General features: G+C 39.0%; 1 protein-coding gene across 1 annotated transcript in view; it reads left to right on the top strand.

Annotated features, from left to right (window-relative positions):
• Positions 1 to 16117, top strand: part of ANO4 (anoctamin 4) — a 118041-nt gene extending 101924 nt beyond the window's left edge. The window contains exons 21-27 of the mRNA XM_058805155.1: positions 1768 to 1865; positions 4253 to 4395; positions 5394 to 5546; positions 6808 to 6955; positions 9356 to 9475; positions 12274 to 12379; positions 15191 to 16117. Coding sequence (XP_058661138.1) covers positions 1768 to 1865; positions 4253 to 4395; positions 5394 to 5546; positions 6808 to 6955; positions 9356 to 9475; positions 12274 to 12379; positions 15191 to 15382 — 960 coding nt within the window. The 3' untranslated portion in view covers positions 15383 to 16117. The remainder of the gene's footprint in view (positions 1 to 1767; positions 1866 to 4252; positions 4396 to 5393; positions 5547 to 6807; positions 6956 to 9355; positions 9476 to 12273; positions 12380 to 15190) is intronic.
• The last annotated feature ends 1662 nt before the right edge of the window (positions 16118 to 17779 follow it).

Raw genomic sequence — 17779 nt, 5'->3', positions numbered from 1 at the left:
CAAAACCTATCTGGGGCTGAGCTGACTTGCTGCTGTCAAAGGAAAACAGTTCTGATCTTCCTTCCTCACCCTGAGGCTTGCTCCTTCCTCTTCCTCTGCCTTGGTTCTCACTTGTCCGGCCCTGTGAGGAGCCTATTCAGTTCCCTGTATCAGCAGTAAACTTCTTTTCTCTGACTGAATCAGTCTTCTGCTGATTTAGTGGGCTGATTCATTTCACAGAGGGATCAGAGAACATGGAAAGAAACTCATCTTTCTGCAGGAGAAGAGATGGAAGGAAAAGAGAACCAGCTTTGTGAGGAAAGTGCAACAATGAGGTGTTACAGGTTGCGTCAGTTGCTGGTGGAAGCTACTCTGAGTAGTCCCTGTTTGGCTTTCCTCGGAGAAAAAAAGAGTCTAATAATAAAAAATAGTCTAATAATAAAAAAGTTATTGACTGTATCTCTGCTAGGTCTTATTAGAAATAACCTGCTTTAGAATACCATGTCCAGGTATCCCTCCAATAACCCTCTCTTCACCTGTCAAATTTTGCCAAGTCTAAGACATATAGTTACACTAGTCCAGTGTCCATGGACATGCTCAGACCACAGTTTATATATTATTGATGTTATGGTTGTAACATTGCTGCTACTGCATTAACACTGCACCCACCTCTCTCAGGGTATATTCATTTAAGCAACTGATTCCTTAAACCAGAAGGATGATGATTTAGTAATAACAACAGAGAAGTTAAAAACAAACAAACAAAACCCCCAACCCAAAACAAAAACAAAAGAAAACAACAACAACAAAACAAAAGCAAAAAAAAACCCACAACCCCCCAGAAAAAACAACAAAACCAAACCTGTCACCCTGTTAATCTAAAGAGATGGTAAATTAGGTCAGCAGAAACCTCAGCAGTGATCCATGTTCTGAGAGCTGGATAATGAAGTATGTATAAGAAATTAATGTCTCATTTTATTCCAGGTCATAACTAATTTTTCTCCCTAAAAGTTAGAGAGAAATAATTCCAGTTCTGTGACAGTGATTTGTTTGACTTATCTGTAATACCCAAAATTGTAAAATACATTTTGAATGACACTGTTTGGATCTGCAAAGTAGAAAACTTTTCATGCCTTTTTGTTTTTTCCAATTCCAGATAAAAAATTTGTACTAAATTTGTACTATCTGAAGATCCCTCCCAAAAGCAGCATCACTGCTTCAGGGTCTGGAGCCACTGCTAAAGCAAGCAAGCACTCAGCAAGAAACACTAAGAATTGTTGCTCAGCAGTGAGAGATTTTTAGTTCTTTGAGAACAGCTTTGCATGGTCTATTCAGTCATAGATGTTAAATAGTACTCAATTAATAGTTCTAGGTCTATCCTCTAGGCATAAACTGTTTGGTTTATGTGCACCCAGGAGGAATTTTCTCTTCATTCTTTGACTTGATGCACAGTCACCCTCCCCGAAAGCAATTGAAATCAATGGAGAAACTTGGTGGCCTTTGCCCCTGCCCTGCCCACAGCTGCACAGCACATTAGAAGCACTGCTGTGAAAACTGCAATGGTTGCAGCTGACTCTGACCTCTGCAGAGAATTAGGTGATAAGCTTGAAATGCTGGCAGTATAATACAGTGTCATCTGTTCCCATGAGTTTACACTTCTTTAAAAAATAAGGAGAATACATTTAATTCCTTTTTAGTAAATGATCCAGTACCATTTCTAGCATTTAATAAATGCTTTAAAACTCAGCATAATTCCTGTTTAACATTTTCTTTTTTTTTTTCCTGTAGTGCCACCCTAGTGGATGCCTTATTGATCTCTGTATGCAAATGGGCATTATAATGGTGTTAAAGCAGACATGGAATAATTTCATGGAATTGGGATATCCGTAAGTAAATATAATACCTATGCTTCCATAGGTCACAGAATATTTTCTTTTCCTTATCACCAGTTAATAAAGGCAAGATGCAATAATCATTACAACAGAAAGTACCCCCAAGGATACAGAACTCCAGATATATAGATGATGTTTGGGGCTTTTTTCCAGACTGGACACAGTTTGCAGAAGTGAAAGTGTAATATAAATATTAACAAATAAGTAATACATGGGAAGTACTTTATTTTGTTAAATTGTATTCTATGTTCTTAAACTCCTTAAAAATTACTGTGTGACTACTATGTTGCTTACATTAAAAATATTATATGTATGATTTCTTAGCTATATTAGTAAGTTATGAATTCTGTTTCTTGTTGGGTGATAAAAGATGTTTGAAAGAGCAGTTGTGAGCTAGAAAAAATGCACTGCTGCCACATGCACTCTGAAAGATAGAAAAATGTACTGACTGGTATGTAGACAAGTACCCTTGTGATTTTCAAGGTAACATGAAGCTGTGCCCTAGCTAAAAGATTAGCAATTACTGATTTCCTATTGGTTCATTCCTTATTGATTAGTGTTTAATGAGCATGTTTAATATGATTAATATAGGTTTAATAAGATCAGCGTAGTTGATGTTAGAGAGAGTGTGGATGGTCATCAAGGGAAACTAGCAAGAGTGAAAATCTAAGAGAGAGCTGACACTGTCAGGAAGTTTGCCCTTGCAAAGTTCAGAGGGATTTGCTCCATCTTTCCTGGGCCTAGCCCTCCTTGTCAGTATTTTGCAGCTGTTAGGGCTGCAGGGATTAGTTGGGATGGGCAGGAGGGAACAGTAGCAGCATTGATCCTTCTCTTTCCATTCCCTACCACTTTTGTCAATTTTCATTAGAACTCTCTGCTTTCTATTAATACAGATTTTGAAACTTAACAAAGAGCACAGAAGAGAAATAAAAGAAGGTGCTTCATAGAGATAGGAGGAGAGTGTTTAGGAACAAGTGGTTTAATAGGAATTAACTGCTTCAGGTGAAATGAATATTCACTTCAGAATCACAAGGAAAACCACAATATAAAAGATACAGTCACAACACTGTGAAATGCTTCAACTTATTCTGATGAGAGATGTGTTTGCTCTCCAGACCCTTCAGTCCATCTTCTAGCCCTGAAATGCTGCAAGCAGATGCATTTCCTTTCTGTGTGAAAAACACCTTTCTGCAAGAGCTTGATGGCAGCCAACACAATGTGGATGGCCAGAGGACTTGCAGGCAGCCCTGCAATCTATACCTGAATTCAGTTGAACTGCACTCAGTTTCACCTACACTTCTTTAAGACAGGAAAAGCTGTAATCTTCCTGATAAATTACGTAAATGGAAAAATAATCTTTGAGATTCAAGAAAACAAGCAGCTGTCCAAACCCTTACCCAAATCGAAAGACTATTTGCAGTCACTTTGCACCATTCACCAGACCATTCATAGACCAGACCAGGCTACTGTGAGGGCAAGAAGTGAAGCATTGTCAGGAAAAGGACTGAATTATTTGGGTGATCTATCATGCTTTTTCTTACTGAGACAAAGTGGCCAACCACAACATCAGAGAAAATCTGACATTGTGATGAAAATCTGTCATTTGGGGTTTTTTTTCTCTCTACTGTAATTCTTAACTAGTGTCCTTTGTTTGCCATACCAGTGCAACTCCCTGAAAAAGTGTTTTTTCAGATGTGAGAATTCATTTTACTTTTGGCTCACTGACTTTCTCAGTGCTCTTACAGATGCATTTCTTTGGGAACAGTATCTTCCCCCTGATGTCCAGTACAGGTCCCCCATTTCTTGAGATGGAGGGAGCTCCTATTTCAGCCATCCATCTCTCAGCCACCATGGTATTCAGACATTTCTTTCTGCCTCATTCTCCTCTGAATATTTGGCTGCAGACACCGTTCAGGGTTGCCTTTTCCCTCCCAGGGTTGCCCAGAGACTGTTACCCTGCACTCTCCAGAGCCATGCAGAGACGCCAGGTCGCACACAGAGGAAAGAATCAAGCAGCATTAGCACTCGTATTTACTGAGCTCAGCTACCTCCACACAGCATTGCATTCTGCCACAGAAACAAACAAACCATGAAGTGATTTGCCATTCTGTGCAGAGAAAAATAAGTAAATAAATCATGAAAATATGTCAAAATTCTTTCATCGTTTTAACAACATAGAGGCTGGGTTTACAGCTCATCAGCTGCATTTGTTTTCATACCTATTATGCTGTGTCATCATCCACATGTATTACTAATGCTCAGTTTTCCTGTACTCTGGGAAATGAATTTTGCAGGATATCTTGTGCCCACTTAAGCTCTTCCAACTTTGTGATAAATAGCCATTCATATTCTTTACTTTGTTTCTTTAATTTAAAATGTAGGCTAATTCAAAACTGGTGGACCAGGAGGAAACTACGGCAAGAGTATGGCACTCAGGGAAAAACAAGCTTCCCACAGTGGGAAAAGGACTATAATCTGCAGCCTATGAATGCTTATGGACTCTTTGATGAATACCTAGAAATGAGTATGGCTCTAACCTTCATTGTCTCTCTTTCACTATATTTTAATGTTGTTGGTGTTTTGATGATGTGGGCTGGTGAATTCTTTTAATTATCACTACATGAAGCTAAGGAGACTGCAAAAAGGTTTTCATTCTCACAGGTCATGTGAGGAATGGGAGTCAGTTTTTAAGAACCAAACCAATGTAGTTAAAAACGCTGCTGATAGTTTGCTAACCTTCCATCTATGAAATATTTCCCATTCTGGATTTGTTTTTCCAAACCAGAGCCCAGTTCTTTATCTGCATAAATTTCTGAAGAACTTTGCTGTTATTTTCTAAAGAAAGTTGTCTTGTGTTTTTCCTTTGAAGTGCATGGTACAGACCAGCATGCTTATTTATGTTTAAAATCCTCCCTCATTTACAACCTCACATTAACAAAGTAACTTACTGCCAAGAAGGCATTGCTCTATCCAGATAAGAGAGGAGAATAACTGCTCAAAAAAAGATATTAAAAAAACATGAACTTTTGCCTATGTGACTGAACTGCATATGTCATGATTGTTTTTTTCCTTTTCTGCCTCACACAATTCTTTTCAAATTAATGGGAAATCTGATACTCTGAAAACGTACCTCTAGAAACTTAAACATAATTTCAAACTGTTTCCCCTCTGAACTATTAAAAGGAATGTATTCATCCCTAATCTTTGCAAATATTGAGAGATACTAGTTGATGCTGGAGTAAAAATGTCCCTTTCTAAAAGCACAGTTTGTCCCCTTCAGAACTTCATTCCAAATTACAAAATTTACATGGTACTGTCCATTCCAGGGGCTTTTTATTCTTTCTTCTAACTTTTGACAAGGACTTGCTGTAAAACTGCCACTAGACCATTATATAGTATGACATATAAGAAGTGTCTGTAAGCTGTGTACATATTGCTTATTTGCATGCACTGTTTGGTGTTTTAGACCTTAGGATTGGATCCTAACAGTTATTCTGTGATATTTCCTTTTATTCCCCCCAGTTCTTCAGTTTGGGTTCACAACCATTTTTGTGGCAGCTTTTCCACTGGCACCACTTCTGGCCTTACTAAACAATATTATTGAAATTCGGCTTGATGCTTACAAATTTGTCACTCAGTGGAGAAGACCTTTAGCTTCAAGAGCCAAAGATATAGGTGAGCTCTTTGTTAAGAGGTGTTTGTTATATATATATGTTATTCATCAAAGCTTTGACCACTTCAAGAGCAGATTAAGGTATTTTCAGTCCTATTCCCAATTAATAATAAACCCCTTGATTGTTCAAAAAAATTTCAAGTATCTGACGCCAATCTACTTATGCAATTAATAGTACAAATAATATTGGAAAATGTCTTTTAGTGATTTTCTGGAGGACTTAACAGCCAAGGTGTAAAGTGATCAGTGTTCTCTGCAGGTGCCTTGTTGTAGCAGATACAGATACTGTGCAAACACATAATGCTGCTCAACTTGAATATAATAACCAGGGAGACCAGATGAAACACAAAAGTCAAGTTAAAGTGGCCACCATCCTGTAAGGAACCTGTGTGATTTGTATTTACAAATACAAGCCCAGCTCCCCTGTGACTCAGGGGCCGTGCCCACCGGGTCCCTGGTGGGTCAGACAGGGTGGGTCTGGATCCCAGCACACAGCTTGCTCTCAGAGAGTCACACCTGCATTGCTAAACACAAGGTCTACACAACCTGAGGTCATCCAGCCACACACACATTGCAAAGGATCTCTGAACTTATTTTGGCTACAAAGCTCTTCTGTCCTTGCAGTGTGCAAAAGCACAACACCTTTAGGAAGAACTCAAAAACAAATTCGTCTGCCCAGCAATGAATGCCTGGTGTTTTCAGAAGGGCAAATAGGAAACCTCAGTAACTTGACCAACAATATTGCAAAAATCCATAGCTCACACCAAGAAATAGCAGAAGCTCAGGCTTTGCGCTCTTAGAACGTTCTACCATGTACCTAAAGTCTGTGTCTGATTAAAGCTTTGAATGAGAACAGTGTGGGTTCTGGCACAAGCCTGGACATCAGCTGTGCATGGTATACACTACAGACATAATTTGTAAAAAAAACGGTTCTATAATGTAATTATTAGAAGCATAGAAGAATACCTTTTTTTCATGTTGATTCAGATGTGATTTCTCAAAATAAATTGCATTCTGGCCAAGTTTCAGGGGCAATTGAATGCCTCATTAAATCAATGGGTATGTCTAACCTTCCTTTGGTGTGATTCACAGTGATGAGGTCTCACTGTTCAATAAGAAAATTTATTTTTACTCAGTGACTCTTGGATAAAAACTACATAAAAATACCTTGTGCAGCAGGGGAAACTACTTCAGATCATGCAGTATTTCAGGCACTTTGGTTCTTGTTTTTCCTGGAGCAAACATGCTGTCCTTGTTGAACAGGCATCTGGTATGGGATCCTGGAAGGCATTGGAATTCTTTCGGTTATCACAAATGCATTTGTTATAGCAGTGACATCAGATTTCATCCCTCGCCTTGTTTATGCTTACAAATATGGACCCTGTGCTGGCCAAGGAGAAGCAGGACAAAAGTAAGGCTTTTATTTTGGAGGGGGGAACAGATGTGCATGAAAATCTCTTACTACTTGAATAGTTGCAGTATTACTGTCTGTGTATGTTCTGATTCCACTAAACCAAATGTATTGTTTGTGTTTAGGTAACAGTTGCCAGATACCATAGGTACTGATGCTCTGCATACTCACAGAATTGGTTGCTGGGTGACTGTGATCCATGAGGTTACTTCTAGGCAAACATGGCAGAGCTATTTCAGAGATTTTGTGTGTGTGACAGGATGCTGCCCAAGCTGTACTTCCCAGCTGGTAGTACATGGATATAATCCTGGGTTTTTCCTGAAGCAATGCTGATACAAATCAGTAAAGAATTGTTGAGCATCCTAAACTTGTACACTGGGGTTTTCCTGATGTAATATTCAGCATGTATTACTTTAAAAAGTAGTGTCTAGCAAGAGGAAGAAATGTCCAACTAATACATCAATATATACTCACAGAGGAAAGCAATTTGTTTTTCTTCTAAAACTAGAGTTCTTAGGTTAAATCTTCCAGAAGACATTTGTATATGAATCTCTGCTGCCTAAGTGGATTTTCTTTCAGTGTTGCTAAACACAGAGATTATTTTAGCATGTGCATACTACCAGGAAGCATGAGATAGTTACTGCATGGCCATTTGTGAATTCCCGGCTGCTGGGCTCCAGGAAGGTCACTGAATCCAGCCAAACACAGACACAGTTTGCAAATGCTCTAGCAGTGCCATTAGCAAGGAGCCCTGCTGTGCAAAGAAGCCCAGGCTAAACAGTAGACAGGGACAGAGAGCTTGCATTCTGCTATTGGACATATGGCAGATTGATTTTTTTACTCCCTGCTGCAGAAAGTGAGTTCATCTGTGGCTGCTTCTTTGACGTCTTTTGACTGTCAATACATTTAATCATACTGACAGAAGAGGGGCATCTGGTGTGGCAGCTCCTGATTAGCAGACCTGCTAACTCCTGTCCTGCAAGGATTTGGGCGTTTTAGCTGGAGCTAGGGAGGATGTTCTGTTTGCTTTCATGGAGAGTTCAAATCCCTTCAGGGGCAAAGTGTTCTGGTGACAGTTGTTCCTGAGCACGTGCCTCTGCTTGCGCCATTATAAAGATCTATAGGATACTGGGGCAATGTCAGCAACTCTTATTGCTAAGGAAAGCATGAGGAAGGATTTTCTTTGGACCATTGTGGATGAAAAACAACACCTTTAGACATATTTCTCTTGGGATTCAAATATGACTCAGTGGCTTTGAAACAAGTTCTGCACAGGGGAAGTAGTTTGGCTCACAGTTTGGCTCTCATCTTCTTTTCACAAACCTCTAGTACAATTTTTTCACACTTCTGCTTTGAGTGAATTTCTAGATGAGGCTGTCAGGTAGTAATATTTTGAAGGAGCTAACCTGTATTTAAACTGTTTATGTCAGGATTCTGAATAATGTTATTAGTAAGTACTGTTGCAAAAGCAGGAAGATATTCAGAAATCCACAGGAATAGTGAGTTTTCTCAGATTAAAGAGTGAAGACCCTCTGTTATTGAATAGCTTAAAAGAGAGAGGGATTCTTTTCTTTCAAAAAACATCTGTAGGTATTAGATCCATATGACACACAATGACACTAGAAAAATACTGGAATTAAATTAAGTTCCAAATGTAATCAGTATGAAGACAAAGCCAGATGGTGTTTGAAAATAATTTCTCAAAGACTGTAAAGTCCATATTTAGGAAAACCCAACCCTTACTGTGCATTATACTATGCACCAAGATAAGTAGTGTGCCTACACTTACCTGTGTTTGGGCAGTGCAGCCTGAACAGCACAACACATTTTGGCCAGATCTCTCCAGCTTTACTAACACAAACTTGAACCTTTTATTGAAACCCACAGGCCCTCAAAAGGGAACATAACTTCTCCTACTCAGTGTTCACTAAATTTTGCCTCACAGTGTTCAGTCACGCTGGGATCTTCTAGAACAGAGTTCCTCTGATTAACTGGGTATTTTCTAAAAAGGTGTTTTAAGTGTATTATCTTTCCATCTCATTTAGTGTCCCTTTGTGCTAGTACCATGAGTGTAACAGTGGGAATATTTTGATTATCTTCCTAACACTTCTCATTATTTTCTCTGCCCCTATTGTTCACCTTTTAGGTGACTTTTCAAAAGTAACCAGTCCCAATCTTCACCATTCCTTTTCCCATAGAAATCTACCATTGCTTCACTTTGATTGTTCATCTGACCTACTTTAGCATTTCTTTTATATTGCCTCAACATCACTTTCAAATATTAATAAGCACCAAAATTGTACTTTTGGATTTTATGAAACCCAAAGGACATCTTCCTGGGTACAACAGTTAATAGAAAAACCTTGCTGTGTCCTACTGACAGCATTTTGTCCCCTCTAGGTGTATGGTTGGCTATGTTAATGCCAGTTTATCAGTATTTCTGGTGTCTGACTTCGAAAACCGTTCAGAGCCAACATCAAATGGAAGTGAATTCTCTGGTTCACCATTAAAATATTGCAGGTAAGTTTCTGGTCAACATACTTCTCTGTTTTAGGACATTGAAATGGAGAAGCATCATAATAAATCTGGAGTTGCAACTAAATTTTAGAAGTTAAAAATTGAAAGTTTTAACTGTGCTGTTCAGGTTCATGCTCTTCTTGGTACTGCTTGGCTGTTACCTGCATGATTCCTTCCTCAGATAAAAGAGAAGCAAAAAAGTTGGTATCTGGAGGGTGTTCCTAATGCAGGATTTTTATGGTGTCGTGGCTTGACTCAGACACAATCATCATGGATAAATATGGTATCAAAGGGCCATAATAGGTGCCTGATTACTTAGGCACCAGTGAGACCCAATTGTGATGAGATGATATCACAGGGCAGGCACAGGAAGTCAAGGTTGCACAGACGAGGCCACCCTGAGGTATTTCAGAGCTCTGACAGACATAAACAGGCTCTGTCATAAGCTGTCTTTACGAAACCTCAAATCCAACATTTCCAAACTGTGGAATTGGTAATATGTTTATGTCATTGCTTACTGGTGTAATTATTAGTAATAATCATATACTTGTGGTTTGAATCAAAAGAAGATGAGCAGTTAATTATCTGCATGTCTTTGTCCTCAACAACAGATTGGAGAAATTGCAGTCTGGGAAAAGTCTGTAATGGCAGATTTGTACCTGAGTGAATTTGATGGCCAAAAACCCCAAGGGTCTACATAAAGGTCTTAAATAGTGTCCCAGCCAAAAATATCAAACAAATAAAGCTACCATTTTTAATTGCAATGTTACATTTCAAGCATGACACCTGGTAGTCTTTAGGAGATACACTTAGTCCCAGTAATTTTCATTGTAAAGAATTAAAAATCCTTTTATGAATGCCTAAAGAACAAAAGATACTCTGTGATACAGCAAAAAATCAGTGATACTTGCAATATTGTGATGTTTTTATGAATAGGAGGACTTTTGAGTGGTATAGCATAATAAATGGGGGGAGGGCCATGAAGATGCTACTCCTTAAATTTGATTACGGAAATCCCACAATAAAAAAAAAATTGTCTGCTCAATATCCCCTAAACAGAACACTATTAAATTTGGTGTGATAAATCTCCAAAAGACATATCTGTCCTTTTGGGAGACACTGAATTTTTATGTATATCTACCCTTGAAAGACAATTAACATCTTTCTTTATCTGAGTTTATCAGCTTCTTACCAAACTCCATTCTACTAAAGCATCAGTCATTTTAATTGCACTTCAGAGCAGATATTGATAGAGAGGTTAGGAAATATTATGTTCTACTGTGTAATAGTGTAGGCATTTTTCCAGGAAGGCAGTATGTCTGAAAAAAGTCACAGTTAACTTCTGGTTGCCTGGAACAGAGATAGTGCTGTGCTATTCTGGTTGTTTAAAAGATTTCCCCATTTTTTCATGTGTAACATTGCATTCCTAGTGAGTAAAAAAAAAAAAAAAAAAAAAAAGAAAATATATACTCTACTGGGACTTGGTCCAGGGATTTCTCTTTTTGGAATGTTTAGGATATTGTAAAACATCCTAAACTATGAAGTCAGAATGCTACTTGCCCAAGGAATGATCAACTCAATTTTTAGAACTTATTTTAGAAATACTGCAATTTCTGAGAGATTTGATGCTGACTAAGATGTCAAGATAGTTTATTTCAGTCTGTATAGCACCCTCTGCAATCTAAGAAGGTGAAGCTTCATGGAAAAATACAGATTGTCATAGAGATTAAATAATGTTTATTTCTTTTATTCATCTTCGTTTTCATTCGTTTCTTAAAACTAACTTAGTGATCAACCTGTATAATTTACTATGGTATTTTCAATAATTTTTTATAGTGGGTTTTATGTTCCATCTGGGAAACAAATGAAGAAGTGAAAAATTTTTACACTACTTTTAAATAAGGTTTCCACAGTTCTATTTTAGAATTAACAAACTGCTAGTAAAAATGGACTCCAGAATGTGTGACTTAAACAAATTCATGGTTTGTAAATACAATCTTGGAGTATTCCCAGATTCAACTTTCCTAATAGATATCTACAGTTAAATTTTGGAGACCTAAATTCTTCCAAATAACACTGTGAGAAAAGACACTAGATCAATTTCTCACGTGGTCCTCACCTCTCAATATACCAAGAGGTGCAGTGCTGGCTCTGCTCAAGTCAGGATGAGTCATGTTTTACACCAGGGGTGGCCAACTAATTGATCAAGGGCCAGGTGGATTACATAGGGCATTTTTATATGGATTTTGGGAGAACTGTCAGGCTGACAAAACAGGGACATTTATGAGTTCAAAATGTCCTTGAATAAAGGGAATAAAGTGTCCCTTGAATGAGCAAGGAATCCCACCCTTCCCCAAGTTCTGAGGAGATGCCTGAAAGGTACATGTTGTGCTGCCAAGGGAGATGCTGTAGGGTCAAAGCTCCTCCCATCCTCTGTATTTGTTTCAGGGGTTTTCTTCAGACACTGGTTTTGGTCCTTTGTACGCAATTTTTATTAGAATTCCTGGAGTGCATCTTACTTGTAGGTTTCAGCTGAAAGTAAGTCCATCTGCATGAAGAAAAGCGTGGTAAGTGGAGATGATCAGCACACTTCCTTCAAAAGCAGGCACCTGACCTGAAATCAAGCACTGGCACAGGCCCAGCCTTAGAAGAAAGCAGCATTAGCGTATCCTGTGTAGTTCGGACTGAGCTCATTTTTGGTGTAGAGAATGTAATGATCAAAAGGAGATAAGTTTTGGGTTTGCCTTCACCCAGGCAGCAGTGTAGAGGTTGCTAACTCCCACACTGTGCTTGCCTTTCAGGTACAGGGACTACCGGGACCCTCCGCACTCGCCCGTGCCCTACGGTTACACGCTGCAGTTCTGGCACGTCCTGGCAGCGCGCTTGGCCTTCATTATTGTGTTTGAGGTCAGTGCCCATCCACGTGGCAGAACAAAACCAAAAAGAAAACACATTTCCCTCTGAAGCTTTGCTTTGGGCTGATCTATGATGGCAGCTGTTGAGGTGTTTTTCGTCTTAGTTTCTTCTACTTATATTGTGCTTTTTATTCTCGGCTTTGTTTTCTGAACAGTCATAGGAATGTAGGTTCTTATAGAAAAGGGAATATAACACTGAAAACTATAGCAGTGATTCGCAAAAGGGGGAAATAAATGAAGCCTTTATTTACTTTTTTAGTAATTTGTCTAGGTTGGGAAGGCATATGCTGATTGTTGAGTGAGGATAAGGGTGAAGGAATATGAGAAGAAAATATTAAATCTGAGCAACTGAGAAGCAATAATAGTTAAAGTTACAGTATTTACACATCTAGCTTTTTTTCTTGTTTGTTTTTTTTAATGCCTTTCATTCCTCCAGAATAGTTGGCATCACAGAGATGATGACAATGAAAAGGATTCAATATCTTTGTCTATGTTCATAAAATTAGTTTTTACTGTCAGTATTTCAGGTGTCTTTAAGGTAAACAAAAGTAGATAATACCAACTTCACATGACTGGTATTCCCATGCTGATTTTGAAAAAGAGAGCCAGAAGAGTAGACAAATAGGATAAGATGATTTACCAAAAAAAAAAAAAATGCAGTTCTTAAGGCCTAATTTCAAGAGCCTGAATATCCCCACCGGAATCCAGGAGCTCAACATCTCTCGAGCACAAGAAGTTTGAAATACCTTTCACACTGTGAAGAAGCCAAAGAAGGAACACATCATTTTAGAAAACATTTTACTCTATCCTCTGCTCTGAAATCATAGCTACAGGGCATTCAACACACATATGGAAACTGTAGTCACAGTACTGCCATATATGTAGTGTTCATGAGCACATATTTCATTCTGACTCACAGAAGAGTGTAAATTTATTCTGAACTGAGCTTTCAACACACCTCTTTGAATAACACAACAGAAGCATCAGAGCAAGGGTGGAGAAGAAGCATTTTCTAGATTATTATTTCTATTCCTTGTGGCTCAGCAGAAGCCCAAGGACTTCAGCAAATTCCCCGTGATTGCAGTTTTCAGACCTCCCCAGATGAAGGAATATGGTGCTGCAAGTTGAGCTCTCTTTTCCCTTTACACTGGATAACTTACTAGTTTCCAAGGAGATAATTTCTTCCATCATCTGTTCCACACTCAAGTAAATATTAAGGGAAAGAAAGAGAGAAAGATTTAACAGAGGCCTGTTGGGCTTAATCCCTTCTAGTTTCATGAAGAGTCAGTACTGAAAGTCAGGGTATGCCTCTCCAAAAAGGACTGCAAGAATAGTCTTGGAAAGTCAGCCTAAGAATTCTAAAGACTGAAGAGAGTCTGGCCTCTTGATACACACTTGACATAAAGGCAGCACAGCGTAGGCACAAAGAGAAGTGAGGCAAGAAAAATGAGCCCTGTTCAAATCTCAGTGTCCAACCAAATGTGTGACCAATTGTGGAATAACTTTTAGTGTTACCGGGCACATCTGAGTTGACTTTACTTTTTCTCAACCAAAGCCATAGGCTGGCTCATATCTGCCTCCCTCAACATGAGCCACTCTGTTTAGTGACACTGCAAGCTGTCTCCTTAACTATATCTCTGGAATCAAAAAGGTAATTGCAGCAGAAACCATGACCTATTTTTTTTTGAAAACACTAAGGGTTGTATTGTGATTGTCGCAGTGCTTACAATAAAGATTGCACAAAGATATAGAGGATTCAAGATAGGTTTTTTCATAAATTAAGTAACTGCCTAGGCTCAGGCCCCTTTTTGGCACACTGAGTGTGGTTTGTTTTGGATAACTTAACCTCCTTTGAAAACAAACAAAAGTATTTTGTATCACTGCAAAAGGAATTCTTTGTCCAGGCTAAACTGGCAGAAGAGGCTTTTTTCCCCTCTTTTTAGGTTTGGCAAAAAACTCCAACAATTAGAGTATTGTGAGTTTATTTATCGTGCAGGAAGAATACATGGGAAAACATTTTACATTCTCTTTTCAGTGGCTTTCAAAAGAAGGGTTCCTCTTGGAGAAGAAAAAATACCTTTATTTCTCCAATCTAGAATGTATGCCTTTTCTGAGATGGAGGATTTTTTTGTTTATCTGTTCCTCCTATTAAGTGACGTGAGTAAATCTCCAAGAAGCATTTCTGATCAAACAGAAAAGGACACTCATGCAATCCTTGGGCATCAAACTCAAGTTTTGATGTGTCATGCCTAAAATAGGAGGCTCAAAGTGTCAGTCAACTTCTATTTAACTGTGGTGTTTGCTAAAGAGGAATGTGTCTTTGGATAAGAGACACAGGGTAAGAAAAAATGTTTAGGTTTTGTTTTGTATAGATATGTTACTGCCTTTGTATAGATTCAACTACTTCAAATTTTGATGTGTTTATGGCAAAAGGAAAGTGTTACATCATTTGAGCTTCCTCTTCCTGCAGAGCAGGAACTAACCAGTACTAAAACCAGGCTCTGTCCAAACAACCTTACAGCAAATCATGACCTCTGGGCTTTGAACACACAGGTCATAGAACAGTTTTGAGGCTTTATTTTAACCCATCTGCTCATAATTTCTGCTGTGACCCACAATTCACTGACTGGCTGGAGTTTTTGTGGGAGAAAAAACTTCTTTTTTTTTCTCTTAAAATTTAGTAATGGATTTAGTTTAAACACAGCATCTATCTGCATAGCAGAAAGAGATGGTTTTCAGAAGATTCAGAGATGGTTTTCTTCCTGAGGTTTTAAATTTTTCTTTCCTTTTTTTGTGTTCACAGCACCTTGTCTTTTGCATAAAGCATCTGATCTCCTACTTAATTCCAGATCTTCCAAAAGATCTGAGAGATCGAATGAGGAGAGAAAAGTACCTGATTCAGGAAATGATGTATGAAGCTGAGCTAGAACGTCTGCAAAAAGAGCGGAAGGAAAGGAAAAAGAATGGAAAATCTTATCACAATGAGTGGCCATGACAGGATGAGGAAGAAACTGCTTAAAAGAAGATAAGAACTATTGTTTATTAAAAAAATCCTGGTTTTCTACAGCAGAGAGTGCACTGAAAGGAATAGTCAGTAACGTGTGCACCTAGCACATGTGTGCCCCTCTTCAATGGGGTGGATTTTGTCATAAGCCTTTTGAAATTAGAGGTGTTTCCAAGGCTTAGTCTACTCCAGAGCTGATGTCAACATGAGCACATCAGACCAACACTAAGTCTCTGCACTCTTGCCAGGAAGTTCCCAGGCCCTGACTAAAACTCGGGGCCCTGAACTTCAAAGCAGTTACACAACTTCCAGTGCTTTACAGAACTTGGTGATCTTCCGGCTCATTCTCATGAAGTTGCTACTTCACAAGCAGTGACTGCGCCTTGGCAACGTGGCAGTGTTTGTCTGTGTGTGTGGCCACCACCTGCAGCACGTGCATGGCAGCGTTGCTCTCCTCCACAGCGGACCCAACCGCGTTAGTTTGCATTTGCCACCAGTTAAGGTCACGTAGCTGGACCAACCATTTCCATTGCTCAACAATACTGAAGTATTATCTAGAAGGAGATGCATGATCATGAGTCTGATCAACTGGCCTGACAATGCTGAAAAATGTAGGCATCAGAAGTGCAGAGAGCCAAGCATCTGAATGTGGCCAGAGGTATCTAGCTGTAGGGTCATTTATTTGGAAATGACACTGTGAAAAGTTGGGAATAGATGTTAAAGTTTTGAATAGTGCCTTTTCAGCTATAGGACTATCTGGTGTCTGGAGGAATGAAATCAGGTTAGGGCATCTTGCCCAGAACTGCCCACGGATTTGTGATGCCAGATCACATTGAGGCCTAGTCAGGAATTAGGGTGTACTTACACATGTAACACATGTCAGACAGTGTCTTAAAGATCTATCTGCCTAAGTAAAACAAAGAAAAAAGGGCAGATGAACAAGGTGAGCAGAATAAAACACAATCATCCAGAATATCTACACTTGTAGCACTTTCTGTATTTATCATTCCATTATCTATGAATGGGGGGAGGGAAAAAACAAAACAACAGACTGTAGTATGAAACAGCTTGAAATCCCTAATGCAGAGCAATTCTGCACAGGCTGCAAATGAGACTTGGGCAAAATAAGCCACCGTCAGTATCCTTTAGCAAATTCCTTAATATTGAGAAATGTAAAATTTCTGATTTAATTAAGAAATTAATAATTTCCAGACTATTAACCCAAAAGAGTGGACTCGTATCTTTGAATACATCATTTGGATAGAGCAACATGAATCAAAATTCTGAGTGTTGTGAAATCTCTTCAATCAGTTGTTCCTAAAAGTTATTCTGGAAGTAATTTGATAGAAGGAGTAGAATTTGCCCTTCTGGACAGATCACACAATGCAAGATCCTACAGATGGATACCTCAAGCTCCACATGACAGCAGGACCATTTGCACCAAGACAAATAGCAGCAAATTAGATCTATTAACTTTTTTCCACTGCAAAGGAGAACTGAGCTATTTGCAAGAGAGGGGGGAGCTTTGATGAAGGAAATATGACTTGAGGAAGGAGAGGGATGAAAGAAAATATGAGCACCCTCCTCTCGGCAGCCACCGCCTGCCTACACAAAAAAGCAAGGAACCTCCCCCAGCAGCAACCCTCCAACCTACCTGAAGAGGATAAATGATGTAGCAGATCCCTTTTATCAGATCCTGGCCCAAGCCTGAAAGTCCCATGAGACAACGTAAACACTGAGGGAATTTCAGGATTAGTCTGTTCTGTGTTGGCTTGGTGCAAACTGAGTGGGGAGCACAAGTAATGGTTGTGGGGTAAATTCCTGACTAATGAGGAAGTGAGTTTGATCATCTTTGCTTCTGCTCACAGCAGCAGTGGACACAGCCCCCAGGACAGTGGGGAAATGGGAATATTTCTGTCTCTGTAAATAGGGGGTGGGGTTCAGGCAATGTTGACCTCCAATACACACATGCCAGATGGGTTAGTATTTACCACTCACCACCTACAGTTGCAGCCTGGGAATTTTGGGGCAGGAGGGCTGAGCAAAATCATATTCAGACCAAATTCTCATGAATAATTGGATTATTTTGGATACCCTCCGTTTAATGTCTAAACCAACAGATAACCAGAGCTTAGAAACTGTTTACTAAGTAGTAAAGTGAGACATGAGCCATGCATAAAATCAGTGTCACCCATATGAGCAAAATGGACCTTTGCAAATCCCTGCAGTAAGACGCAGCTTTGTCAATTTAGATCTCAGTAACTTTGAAAACTGAACTGAAATACAGTAGAATATAAACTGACTTCTACTCCAGAGAAACCACTGCAATAAAATGTGCCAAAACAAATCATGTGCAGCAGAAATGCAATAGATATAATTGCTTTTGAG

Source organism: Ammospiza caudacuta, chromosome 5 (assembly GCF_027887145.1).
Source record: "Ammospiza caudacuta isolate bAmmCau1 chromosome 5, bAmmCau1.pri, whole genome shotgun sequence".
NCBI lineage: Eukaryota > Metazoa > Chordata > Aves > Passeriformes > Passerellidae > Ammospiza > Ammospiza caudacuta.
Note: the sequence above shows the minus strand (reverse complement) of the source record. Positions and strands in the feature narration are given on the sequence as shown.